Consider the following 14,306-nt stretch of genomic DNA (forward strand, 5'->3'; position numbering starts at 1 on the left):
CACTTCCAAAAAATCGTCAATTTGAAGAACTTGTGCTTTCCAGTAGTTTCAAATATCATCTCAATTTAATGAATGTGGACACAAGCGCACAGAGAGGTAGTAGCTGGTAAAATGTCACATAGTGAGTCACTGTTAAAACTGAGACAAAAAGCAGGTATCTTGAATTCAGTGCATCATCCTGGTGTAGTACAGTAGTCATGACAACAAACGTAGAAACGAAATGGCTCACACTGGCATTAAATGCATTGACCTGTTGGGAACAGAGCTTGAAAGGAGCAGACTTCATGATGCCAGTGCAATGGCATGATGGCATGAACTACCATGCAATTTTACAGGGATGTAGGACTGGGAATGGTTTAGGTTTTCTTTTTCTAATAACAGTGAAGACAATCCTGTTATGGGAATCGCAAATATTTGCACATCGCAATGACCGCTGCTCGCAATGGAAAATTCATTCCCACCGAGCCCTCAACATTAACCTTGTGAAAAACAAGCAGCAAAGCTCCAGCCAGCTTCATTTCTTTGGCTCACTGACTCCATGCAATTCTGGAGCTCACTTAAAAAAGCAGTTTGGATTTGTTACAGCTTCCTTTGAAGGATAAGAATGAGACAGAGCATGCTTATGTGTCCGCATGCACAGAGAGGTGTCTTTCTACCAAATAAATTTTTGAAAAATCACTGTGATAATATGAATGGTGATGTGTTTAGGAGATCTTCAATAGGAAGAGAAGAGTGCTCAAAGCAGTGTTAGGGTAATAGGTCATTATGTGGCGATACCTCTGTGCAGTAAAGCTGGTGCCCATTTGATTAAGCAGCCTGCCTGCTCCCTCCAGATGATATCACAGGCGCAATTAGTTCAGTCGGCAGTATCAGCAATGCCCTTGAGGTGCTGTGCTCCCGACGACTAATGAAGAGGCACTGCTGGCTGTCAGCGCGTGCTGGGGGAGGCATTCATCTTTGTGGCAGCACCAATTAAATGCACCAGGGTCACACCAGGAGGAGATAGGAATTCAGTGCAGGGAATAAGTCAAAGTAGCCAACTAGCTTAACACTTAGTGTTTGGGTTTTATATCTTACAAAGAAGGGAATCAATTGTATGTATGTTAGACATGCGTATGGTGAAGGGAATACAGAGCATCTGTACGGCAGCAAATGTAGTGAGAGTACAGCAGCGCTTGCTTGTGTGTGCACGTGCATTACGGAAAAGCGTTCTTTTGAAGCAAGCCTCTGTGTGTACACAAGTTGCTCCCAAAGGCAAGAGAAGGTAATTTGTTTATTGAGCTGTGTTCCTAACACCTTGCTAAGATCTCACGAAAGCTACCAACAGACTGGCAGTATGTGTGGATGTATCCTCCCATTTGACATAGCAATTACTCCTGAGAAGATTGTCAGGCAACTCTAGCCCCTTATATCTCAGAAGGCTACATCCTTATGGAAACAGTTCTAGCTCCAAACATCAGAGTTCAAAACTCTCTAAAACATTTCCATTTCTGATACATCATGTTGAGTTATACCAGTTACACTGGAACATGTCATCTAGTGATCTGTCCCCATTTTGTGCCTCACTGTAGACACATCTTTCCCGTCTCACAAAAATCTTTGTCCTATGACCTCTAGGATTGTAATATTGATATCAGAAGAGAAAAAAAATAACGAAAGAGAGGCTACAGAAAGTGTTTATGGAACCCTGCAAGTTAAAACAAATGCAATTTTTAAGTGTCTTAAAAACAGCAGCATTAAGTCTGGTGGGTGTCATTTAGCATCCACGGAACTGCACTGTTTTGTGTATTTTAAAGAAGGAAACTCTGTGCTGCCCCTTAAACATTTAAACAGTGTAAATTGCACCCCAACACATAGAGACAATCCAGTTAAAGACGGGTATCCAATCTGTTAAGGAACATGCGAGCACTGCAAAAAAAATTGCTTGTTTGGCAAAAAAATTGCTTACCTATAATCCCTGTTGTGTCTTGCTTGTGTTCATTCGGGGAGGGGGGGGAGGGGGAGAAATTAAGTGAATTTATAAACCCATATTTTCCAAGACCTGATGGACCCTGGATTAAAAATGCTTCAAATCAGTAGGTGACAAGAATTATCACTTAGTACAGTCTTGCCATTTGAGATGTTTGAGAATTCATGGCAAAATTTTCAGACAGCTTCATCTGCTAAACACTGTGAATCAATACGGAACTGGAGAGTTAAGAGCTTCACAACACATTGGCAATCATTTATCTTGGTTGCTGAAGGGACTGTTTACAGAGAGTGAAAGAGTACAACATACAGATGCAAAGCAGTTGCTCTTGACTCAGTCATGAGTGTGTAGACCCAAGCAATCTAAGCTGACTTAAATACAAGTTAGCCTTAAGAAAATGATACAGCACTGTCACTTGGAACCAAAAAATTTATCTTGCCCTGACTAAAAGCCTATTGCAGCACTAGAAGCAAAATAGCTTACCATCTAACTTTTTATGTAAAGAAAGCAAACCCCCAGAAGCCCCCCAAATAAAAAACAAAACCAGAAAAACCCTCAAACCCACCTCATGCTCCCTAATGGAACAGTTAGTCTGCAAAAAGTTTCATCTGCCAGCTGAAGTTTTTTGCATGCAATAAAAAATAAACAAGAGGAAAGAAAAAGAAAAAGGTTTGTGGACATCTCTCTCTCCCTCTCCTGACTAATAGGAAAAACAAAATACCCACATTCTGCTGATTTCAAAGTTCTGGGAATTAGTATTGCACTCCTTTGCCGAGATTCTCTAATAAAGCCGTAGGCTTTTGGGAAATGCTCTGCATTCAAAGACTTCACAAGTCCACAAAGTCAGCCTAGAAATCTGATGAAGTACTGCACACTGTTCTGAGAAAACACAGCATAAGAATTTTATGGCAGAAAAATGTGATTCAAACGTGCTGTGAGCAGCAGCAACTCAAGTCCCCCAAAATAATATAAAAACACTTAGTAGGGTATTCTCCACAATTGAGAGCACTTTCCAAAGATCAGTTGATAAAATACCTACTACAGACTCCTAAATTACCCGAAAATAATTCTTAAGAGAGAAGCCAAGACACAAAAGCAGCCAAATGTTTGAACAATATCACAGAGAAAAAGATTTCTGGAGAGTCAAAACTAAGGCCTGAGACCGGTTTGCACATGGCATCTATTGAAACTGGTTTTACTTAACATGCTTTCCAGCTGAAGCATTCGGGGAGGTACAAGTACATGTCATATTTTGATTTATATCCAGTATTTCTTTTTACTTGAAGAAGCAGAAGTGGCTCATTGCAGTTATCAGTTTGGCTGGTTTTCAATTAGTACCACAAAGGGAACCAACACTCACGTTGCCTAACTTGATCACAGAGCAAACTGCATTCTGAATAGACATATAACAGAAACTATGCACAGATCTAATCCAGGCAAGGACAGAAACGGTGTGATTTTCTTCAGCCATGTGTTTGGGCTTGTTTTTTCAACTACAGCTCTCAAGCCTGACAAACCGTTCTTAAACAAAAGCATATAGTGCTGAAGGTAAACCTTGCTTTCTGTGGCCCCCATCATCCGTTACGTGAGAAAGGCCCTGCGCTCCCGGATGAACAGTAAGGTAGCCCAGGAGCCGTACAAATGCAAAATCAGCAGAAACACAGGTGCACAAAAAACAGCAGCAGAGCAGCACGGCTCTAAGGGAACTAACCTCCAAGCACGGTAAAATGAACTCTGCATCAGCTTTAAACCAGCATTTCTCCCAAGAACATCCACTAATGACTATTCAAGCTCAAGGCCTCAACCATCCCATCAAGACCATTACAAACAACTGGCTAAAAAAGAAATGGAAGGAGAAACCTAACTCCGAGAACCACTTTAGGCAGATTAACAACACAGTCAAGTTCTCAGGTAACAAAAGCCTCGCATGCCTTTCACATACACACAATGAGGTTTTATTTTAACCTCTTTTTGGATGTCTTTTTCCCAGGAGCTAAAATCTCTAGCTGTCTTGCAAGGTTTGATTTTATTCTTTCACGCATTACGGAACACTAACTGACCACAAAGACGACTTTAAGGAGAGCAGAAGTTCCCTGCCTTAGCGCTCTATTCCCTTTGCTCAAAACATAACCATTTCGACAGGGACACCTCCTGCCCCACCCCGTCTTCACCTCCTACACCCCCTCTCAGTGCGTTAGAAACTCAGGTCATCTTTAAGGCTTTCCTAGATCTATATGCTTCCCAGGTAGCTTTCCGATGGCAGCTGCTCATAGCTTCCTTCCTCTCAACTCACTTCCACTCTCAGACACTAGCGTGCATTAATTCAAACGCCTGTGAATTAGCAAGGTGAACGTGTTCCAAATTTTGTGTAGGTTTATGACTGGAGAACAGAGTTTAAGATTTGGGTAACTACTATCTTATTTAGAAGAAATTTGCAAGTCTTGAGTGTCATGGATTTTGTGTCATGTGTTAATAGAAACATCATCACCATCAGTCAACCAGGACCAACAGACCAAACCTCCTGCTGCTAACAACAAAAATAAGAGCACAGATGAAGCGAAGACACCAACAGCACTTGATCAACACACCGAGAGCAACTATCTCACCGATAAGCACAGGCATGGGCTGAAATTTGTTCCCGTGCACTATTAAGCAAGTACTAAAACCCAGAAAACCAAAAATCACAACTTGGTCTGTAATTTACAAAGAGAAAAAGCAACTAAAGAAATTGTTCTGTTTGCATACAGTGTGCAATTCAACTTGTTCTCTTCCTCTAACTTTGCTGGCTTTACAATTTTTTTTTAACTCATACATCTAATAAAACAGAGTGATTTGAACAAACCTAATTGCACGGTTTAGCCATCTGCCCATTTCTCCTCAGGAAGACATCTAATTTAAAGTCTTATCTCATAAGGCTTTTCTGTTGAATAAGGGTGGACTCAGGCTTTACAAAGTACCTCTCATTTCGGGTCCATCCAGTCATTCACTACGTAATTGCTACTCTGAAATCGTCACTGAAAGTCATATGAAACATTCTTCAGAGCGCAAGAGAGGCCATTAACCAAACAAATCTGCGGAGTCGCTCATCACCTCGTGGTCATACCGACTCTGGTACAGAAGGTGTCCACACAGAACTGGAGCCTGGGCCTCAGGCTGTACAGGCACAGCTGCGCTCTCATGAAGCAGCTTCGTTAGTACAGCAAAAAAGCAAGGAAGGAACAATTTTAACACGAAACTATGTCATGACTTAAGGAATGAACAGAATGTTTTGATGCAAATTAAATGCATTTATATTTTAATTACAGCATCAACAAAACTGCAAGACACTTGTCTCTGCAAATACATTTCTTTCATTCATCTTTGGAGACTGCCACATATAGAGGATTAGTTTCATACTATAAAGCAACTCCCACGTACATTCCCAAAATAATTTGCATGTATTACCAATAAACACACACACATACAAGTTTTTGGGCCACCCACAGACATTATAGACAAAAAGAGGATTTGTCACTGTTGCCTTTGGGATTATAAATAAAATTAATTCAACTTTTAATATAGAGAAAGCAAAATTATAAGAGTGAGCCTCAGCACTATCCCATTTAACACAATATTCACCTAGGCAAAGAAAAAATACCCCTGCAAGTAGCTCTTGTTGCTATGTAGCTATGTTCAGGTATCAAAGTCAACAAGGGCTGAACAGCACCCTGGCTACAGGGTGTTTTTCTCTATCACACCCTATGAGCTCGATTTTGGAGCTGCCCCACTAGAAAGCCAACTTTCATAATAAGTCACTAAGAGGACGCAGATGACAAACAGCTCTATTACCAAATGCTGACAAGACTGCCTTAAGCAGCAATAGTGACACAACAAGGCCAGCAAAGATCACTTCATCTTTGCTTTACATGCAGCTAACACCACTTCTAAAGGCACTGTAATTGCTTCCCAGTCAATCTTCATTTTGAGTCTCAACTTGATTTTAATTTGATCTCCAAAAGATTAGTGCCATGACGTGAAATGTCCAATCCGATCTCCCCAAAACATTTTTTCTCATGAATCCTTGGCACAGTATCCCATCAGGAAAATTGCTCCGGTATGAAGTCACTATAATCCCATACCTATTAGTGAGGGGAAAACAAATATGCTGGTGCTACTGAAACACAATCAAAACTTGATACTTAAAATCAAAACCAAACAAACAAAAACCCCAAATCCAAAAAAACCCTCACACTACCTGATTTTCAGGGAGACTCCAGACAAATTTTGAAGGCAGCCCAGTTAGGAAACTATTTGCTGTTAGCTTGGCTGCAGAGAAAGACACTATGACCAGTGTTTTGGGGAATCACGAGAGGGGCTGGGTTCTCCATCAGCACTGCCACCAGTTAGGCAGCAGCCAGCGTTCCCATTAGCAGCTCCACTGCTGCAGGCTTTCTAGCTCAGGCTTGAAAGATCACCTGAGGCTGAGGCTTGGCACGCATCAGCTTCGGCTGGAAGGAAACACACTGAGAGCTGCCGACACTTCGCAAAACAGCGAGCAACAGCCAAACTATGGGAGCAGAAACAAGACAGGCTGGCTGAGACGTAACAGTGTCCTGGTAACTCAAAAACAGGGTGAAACGCAGCATTTTCTGTAGGCTCTCTACAACGTAGACCACAGCCAGGTACTGAGGAAAAAGCATTCAAACTCAGCCACCACCAAAATCAGCCTGATCTTCATCCATGCTGCGCACATTGCACAGACAGAGTCTGCGGCATCTTCGCACACCGAAAACGAGCCACCTCTTTGCAAGGTGCTTGAGCACGGACTCAGGGGCCTGCCCGCACGATAGAGAATATTTGCCTGTTCTAGCCTTAACTGATTAACATTTCCTAGCACCCTGTTACCGGCCTGATTTATTCCCATTAGAGAAACTTCAGAGGTGCATCTGAGGGACCTTCCTGCAGCTCAGCTGCACCAGGCCCCACGTGGTCAGGGATCCCTTGGCTGAAGGGCGCAGTACAGCTGCCTGTATTGTTTTACAGAAAGGGTTTCAGGCCTGCATTCCACACACATTTCAAGCCTACAAAGAAAAAAAACCCACTCGGTCTTGATGCCACATTTACACAGACCACAGGCCCTGCCTGCTGAGCGACTAGCCTCCTTAACTCCCAAGCTGACTGCATTTTTCTTACACTTCTACATTTTATCTAAATCTCCCTGTATCTGTCAAGACAACTAAGTTGTGGATTTGACACCCAGCCAGTTTAAGAGCAAGAACATGGAGGTTAGTTCCAAGATGCATTTTCCTCAATTTATCCTTTTTAATAGCTGTGATGGGGAAAGTAAGTTGGAAAGCCACAAGGGGATTAACAGAAAATATTGAGCAAACCTAGTGGACTAATCAGGTGTTGAGAAGGTCAGTAAATCACTGAGGCAATGAATGCAGTCAAGAGTACCACACAGTTGTCAGGGTCGTGTTCTTCAGGCAAATCCACCCACAGGGGAAAAAAATAAAAAACACTAAAAGAAAACGTAGGGTTCCAATACAGCGATGCTTGGTGTTGTTATGATCAGTTTATCCATCCACAGCGATGAGGAAGAATGCTTAAATGAAGGTACCTGTCCCATCAGCCAGTGTGCCATACTGATAAGCCATTGATGCTAAATTATGGATCACTTCTTTTACCACAGGACACTACTTCATAATGTCTAATATCTTTTTTTAAATTTGCCAAATACATTTGTACTGTCAGTACTACTGAGTGCCGCAATCCCTGGCTGCAGAACAATTGTATTTTCTGTTGACAAAAAAATAATAATTTTCCTACACTGCCCAGAGCTGAATGAAAAAATATGAAAATATTTTGACATAAAATATAACAAAATTAAACATTTTTTTTCCCTCTTAAATTGAATCATTAGTCACCTTCAGGTTCTGTTCTGGCTGAACAGAAGTGGCCATTTGTCACTGAGAACAAAACTGCAAAGACTTTTTAGGAGAAGTAGAATATCCTACCTGGAACAACTTCAAAAAGGAACTTTCCTGGACTTTCTTCACTGCATGGATGCTCAATTACTCTGTTGCCAGGCAGGAAGATGGTACCCTAAAGAAAAAAAAGAAAAACAAACAGATGGGATCAAAACTGCTACCTTGCTTTTGATAGACTACTGCTTCCTCTTTTCGGACCGAGCATACCTGAATTTGTGTTGCTGCTGCTGGGCAGCTGACTTCCAAAAGGAGACTGAAGGGGGATTATCCAAAAAGCCACGATCATATATTGCCTTAATGAACTGAGGTGTTCAATAATGGTTTTAAATCTTTCCCATGTCCTTGGCTTTGCGATACCACACAGATTTTTGTGCTAACCATAGCTAACTGTGCTGCGGGGGAAATTTATTTGGGATAAAACGAAAGGGTCAGTCAGACAGCGGTGCCTGTGAAATGCTGAAAAGCCACAAGTACAGGACGGGATCAGCTTACCAGCTAGACTCCTTTGCAAAACCAGAAGTTATGGGGACAAAAAGAGTAACATGTCTATGTGCGGGGCGCATCCCCCACTTCCTACTCTCTGTGCCCTTTCCTTACCAGCCCAGGGCAAGCAGTATAGAGAAAACCTCCCGCCTGCAGCCACTAGCAGCACCACGACAAAGGCACGTCAGGCAACAAGAGCTGTGTTTAAAGACAGTATTTGATAATGGCACCTCCTCTCTCACAGCTTCTCCGCTCCCTCTGTTGTCTTAACAACGGCTAAACTTCATGATTTAATTCCTCCTTTTTCTCTTCACTCCTTCACAGCCTCACAGAGCCAGATAGACGGCAGACAACCTCTGTCATGGGCACTGAACGCCTTTACAGCACCTTTATTACCTTGAGGAGGCAGACAGGGAATTTTAACCGTCCATATTCAACACTAGTTACCAAAGCCAGCACCTTCCTTCTCTTTACACTGCAACATTCAGGGCACTTTCGGAGCTGCACTGGAGTTAACACCTCACTGCAACTTTTTTCCCTCTTTGCCTCGCTGTCAGACCTGACAGAGACACCACCCTTTTCTCCAAGAGCTCTTTCTGATTTTCAGATGTTACAACTCCTCCTAGTACTATTTCTTCCTCAGCTGGCAGGACATCCTTAATGAAATTATGCTGGGACAGCTGTCCAGGGGTAAATTTTCAGAGCAGTATGCTAGGAATTGTACTACGTACATGCTCTCCATCACTGTTAAGGTGAGATAAGGCCTAGTTACCAATATTCTGCAATTACTGCAGAGTAGGGCCCCATCTCCAAAGTAAACAACTCAGGTAATTCTCACAGCTTAAACATCGAGTACCATTTGCTGTAGTAGTTTTTAACCAAACTCTGCTTCTAAACATCTACCAAACCCTGCATCTAAACAGCAGTAAAAAATACCCAGCATTTCTCACAAAGGAGACATTACAAACCAACATAAACCTCTTAGGAAAAAGTAATCTGAAGAAATAAGTTAAAGAAAAATCACAAAAATCAGTATTTAGAACAGCTGGGGTGGAAATTGATGCTATTCTAGAAGTTATCTTCCTTTGCTCCTGCTACCTAACAGCATCTTTTGATAGTCCTAACCCTCCAAAGCTTTCTGTGAAATACCTTCTGAGGCAGGAATTGCATCATGAACATGGAGAGTGAAAAGATACGAGTCACAAAACAGCTCAGGTTTCATGTAACAGCTGGAGAACAGACCATTCACAAAATACTGCAAAACCAAGATAGAAACTTTTCTGAAAGCTATAGGAGGGCAGGAATAGCAATCTACACAAAACATTCTGTAAACTGAGCCACATGTATTTTGTCACGTGTAATAAAACGTTAAGACTGGTGCAAGTATCTTGACCATTGTAATTGCCAACTTGAGCTGTTCCTAACTAAAAAAGCTCCACACAGCACACAGGATGGGCAGAATCCAGTCTTCATTCTGGAGTACGTTTCATTGGCTCAGGAGAGTGTGTGAGCGAATGCATAACATACTAGAGATAATTATACATTATGCTATTTAATAAAGAAAACATGCAAAATTAAGGAGACCTAGCCCATAGCTCTGTAAACTAAACTCAATTTCTGAGACAGTAAATGAAAAACACATTCAACTTCACCGTCAACTCATTAGCTATACACATGCTGTAAAGAGTCTGATTACAATGTGATGCCTTCTGATTCTTTGATATAAAAACCTCTTTTAATACTCATTTTAGTGAGCCGTCTCAGTAACAATTTTTTTCAGAAAATAAGAACAGTCATAATATTTGTCACCTTGGCTACTTCATTTCACAGGTGAACTATATTTAATCCACTGCAATTAGAAGCCTAAATCCATGCATGATAACTAAGGTAATATTAAAGGATGCCAGACAGCAATACCATACACAACACTGATGTGGTTTAAAAAGAGAACATCTACTCAGATGGTCATTTGGTTTATTTTACTGTCTGTTTTCAGAACTATTATTGGAAACACAAGTGCACATGAAATAGTTAATTTTTTTTTTTTTTTTAAATAAATATAGCTTTGTTCATGCAACCTGCACCTGGATGCCTCAGACTAGCGAGGAAAGCTTAAGAAAACAGTTGCAGCTCTTTCGCTTCCCATTCTGTCTGCTTTCGCACCCAGCTGTCTGTCTTCACCACGGGGTAACGCTTCCCCTTCAGTAAGCTCTGTGACTAACTGTGTAACACACCAAGACTCTCCGGAGCGCCCCTCTGCTTTGCTTCTCACCAGCTGGCAGCGTGTCTCACATGAGTACGCCGGCACCCAGAGCGCACATCTGCAGGGCAACGAAACGCCCTCATGTCACACGCCTCCACACTGGGTGTTTGATACCAACAGCCAGACCCCGGTCGGCATGCCACTCTCAGTCCCCTCGCTCAGTTGCCTTTGCATGCCCATATGTCTAACATCTGACCCATCTTTACAGCCTGGATAATCCAAAGTATGCACTATCAAAGGGAGTTTGGAAGGTTCAAAAAGTTAAACCTCTATTTTTCCCCTTCAAGTCTTTAAGGCCAGAGGGGAAATAAGAGAAAAGCAAGTATATAGCCTTGGGCACCTTATATGATAGTCATTTGCACATAAGAGATGAAGGCGATTTCCAAAGAAAAGTAGTGTTTCAACTTGAGTATTAGTCCATATAAATGTTCTAAAATTAGAAAACTTCACATTGTTCCATATCGAACTTTCCAAATCATTCAAAACTGTTAGAAAAAATCTCATTCCAAGATTACAGATTGGATCAGAATAATATTCTATTTTAAAAAAAAGAAAGAAAAACAAGGTGGCAGCAGGGAACAAGACATACAATTTACAGTAAACGTACAAGCAAGGGAAGCGGGAGAAGAAGGTGGTCGTGACTGGCGCCTGCTGGTCCCTGTGCCATTCCATTTGCTGGGGCACGCCCGCACGGCATCAGGAGCGTTTTGAAGAGCTCCTACCCCTGCGAGCTTGGGTCGCTTTTCCATTCCCACTGCTTCTGTCCCAACCACAGCGCTTCTGCTTCTCAAATGGAACGCTTCGGGTGACTCACTGGATGCATGAGACATTTGGGTTGCTCAAGAACCATTGGCCTTTTTCCTAACCAAACCTCAAGCCCATTTCAGAGGAGCTTCTCTCACAAACAGCACATTTCAACAGCACACTGTTGCTTCAAACCAAGGAACACCCAAATACCACTATAACATTTTCGCTGAAGATTTGCATAGATGAAGCCTCTAACGGGAAAAGTACTTCTCAGTTAATGCAGTGCATGACAAAATACTGCAGTTCAGCGAGGATGCCATAAATCTATTTCGGATTACAATCACAGTACTACAGTTTCGCTCTCCAAGAGGTATTTTACCCCCCCTCTAATCCCCTGCAACGTTTGGAGCACCGTTCTGCAGATGAACACCATGCAAAACACAGAAGAGACCAAGCAGCCACCACAGAAGTGCCTCATGACAGCCAGCTGGCAGATTACATTTTTGCCTTGCACACTCAGCACAACAGACTAGCAAAGCAACCCCGTGCTTTGTCCGCTAGTTCTTTTCCATGACTGTTCCCCACGTAAAATTGGCCTTGCCCTGTTTGAGTTTCATTTTTTGAAGCAGACCTACTCATCACCAGTGTTCAAGAGATACCGGATTCTTCCTAAGGAAGCTTATGGGACAAGGAGTTCCCATGACTTTGTTTTCAGATGTTGACTGGCAACTACAGAGACAAATACCTGATTTTCAATACAGCTTCATGGATTCTACCCAAAAAGCATGTAGACACATGAGGGAATGAACTGCCTTACTGCCAAAAAGTCCTGTCTTCAGCATTTATTCTAGTAGTGTCCCGAAGGCTTGAGTGGTCTATTTGCTTGCTTAAAGTTTGTCCTGTCGCTCCTTACAAAAAGCTATTTGAGAAGTCCACAGTATCTGCAGTCATACCTGGTATCCTCCTTGCCCCTCCAATTACACTGTTGATAAAATATTATTAAATTATATTTCTCACTTTAAAGATAAGTGCTGCTTTTACATGCATTTTTCTTGTTTGATGAGAAACTCTTCCCAGAAGTTTTCTTGTACCTTTATGTAGTTTCAGTTAACTTTCAGGATCTTCACGGAGCTGCTGCTTCTTTGTCTGTTGCTAGAAGCTGGGTAAGCACATCACCACCAAACTCCCCGCTTTGGGTAGGCAGCAAAGGTTTCTGCTATCTCATGCCTGCCAAAGGGCAGCACCAAAACCAACTGAGCCCAGCTATTCATGCCTGTCTTCTCCTTGCCAAGCTCTCTCCCTCTGGAGGTGCTGCAGACTAAACGCCTCTGCAGTTCTTAGGAAAGGTTAGGCAGGGAGGCAGGAAGGTCATCAGCTAGGAAGGAGGCACCTGGGAGGGATCAGAGGCAGAAAGGATTTTGGGGTACACATCTCTGTTGTATGCCCCACACCCACGTGTAACATGCAGCGCTGCTGTGCGGTTTCTTTTGTCACTGCTGCTGTTTCTAGAAAATCCTGCAAGTCATACATGAACATACAGTGTGCATTTCTACTTGGATGGCATCTTCCACTGGAAAAAAAAAAGAGATGCTTTTGACAGTCAGTGTTCTCAATCTCACTAATATTTATGAGGCGGCCTTAAAGGCATCAACTGTATTCCATAGGAAAGCCTATTAATCAATGCAGATTAAAAAACATAGATACACATGCACAAGCATATACACATATACATGTCTATACCCACATAAAGGTACTGTAAATTCATGAAGAGATAATCCATAGCAAAGGAGGAAACATGCAGAAGGCCGATATGAGTTTACTGTACATTCTTTTTCCTCACGTAACTGCTATTTTTGCTTTTAAACTATCACGGAAATGGAATATCTAAAGTCCAAGAGAACGCCTTGTGCTGCCAGGAATCTACAGACGTGAGGTGAGGGGGGAACATTTATTTCACAGGCAAAACTCCACTTATACTAAGATCAATAATAAAACCTGCACTGAGTTCAGAAAAAGCACTGTTGGACTGAGGGGACAATTCTTGAAAATCCAACTGGATTTTCAAAGTCACAATGTATTTTCAAGATCCCTGTAGAACCACCAGCCTGCAAAAGAGTCCAGCAACTCTGAAAATCAGGCCTGTAGCTTACTTGCCTACATGCAGCTACCTGTATTTCATAAACATGGTCTTGATCGTATCGGCTTGATACAGGGACGGTGGTACAACTTTGCAACTTCCCTGAATGAACTGGGACCTGAGAGTTAACCAGCTGGCCCCAAACCCAGAGCAGAGACGCTGCAGATGCAGAGTGCGGCCTCGGCTGCCGCTCGCTCTGCGAAACCCCGGGGACCCAGGGCATGCTTCCCTCTGGAGCATGGCACTACGCAGCAGGTGTTCACCAAAAGCCGACCATCGTGACGACTTCTGCCTTGTCGACACAGCCTTTGGTTTGTTTTTCTCCTCGTGCAGCTCTGGTGTTTACTCTTACTGCCCATCGTGAAAGCAAACGGTTTCTCTTCAAGCCTTGGTCTGCAAAAAAGCATCCTCTGCCAGAGAGCAGCTCCTCACTCCAAATCCCCTGGCCTCCCTAGCGAGAGCGGTGTGAGCCTGAGGCACTTGCATGGGATTAGATGGCCAAGCCTGATAAACCACTATGCTACTCTCTCGGCTGACTGTTAGCGCTGGTCATCATCACCACATTACACAGCATCTGACTAAGCAACATTAAATAAAAATGATTGACTTCAAAACATTTCAGGCGTTTATTTTGCTGTCCTGCAGTTATAATCTATCAAGTAATTTGGTGCGACTGCTTCGCCACAAATCTAGAGCCTGAGAGTTTCCATGAGCAAGTTTAAAAGGTTCCAACCGTGA

The 14,306-nt window shown here is 42.5% G+C and overlaps 1 protein-coding gene across 2 annotated transcripts in view; it reads right to left on the bottom strand.

Annotated features, from left to right (window-relative positions):
- The window catches only part of ARHGAP24 (Rho GTPase activating protein 24), a 244,367-nt gene that overhangs the window by 150,311 nt on the left and 79,750 nt on the right, over positions 1-14,306 (bottom strand). For both annotated transcript variants that reach the window (XM_026068474.1, XM_026068473.1), the window contains exon 3: positions 7,966-8,053. In XM_026068474.1, the coding sequence (XP_025924259.1) occupies positions 7,966-8,053 (88 nt within the window). The remainder of the gene's footprint in view (positions 1-7,965; positions 8,054-14,306) is intronic.

The sequence above is a fragment of the Apteryx rowi genome, unplaced genomic scaffold (assembly GCF_003343035.1).
Source record: "Apteryx rowi isolate R43461 unplaced genomic scaffold, aptRow1 scaffold_270, whole genome shotgun sequence".
Taxonomy (NCBI): Eukaryota; Metazoa; Chordata; class Aves; order Apterygiformes; family Apterygidae; genus Apteryx; species Apteryx rowi.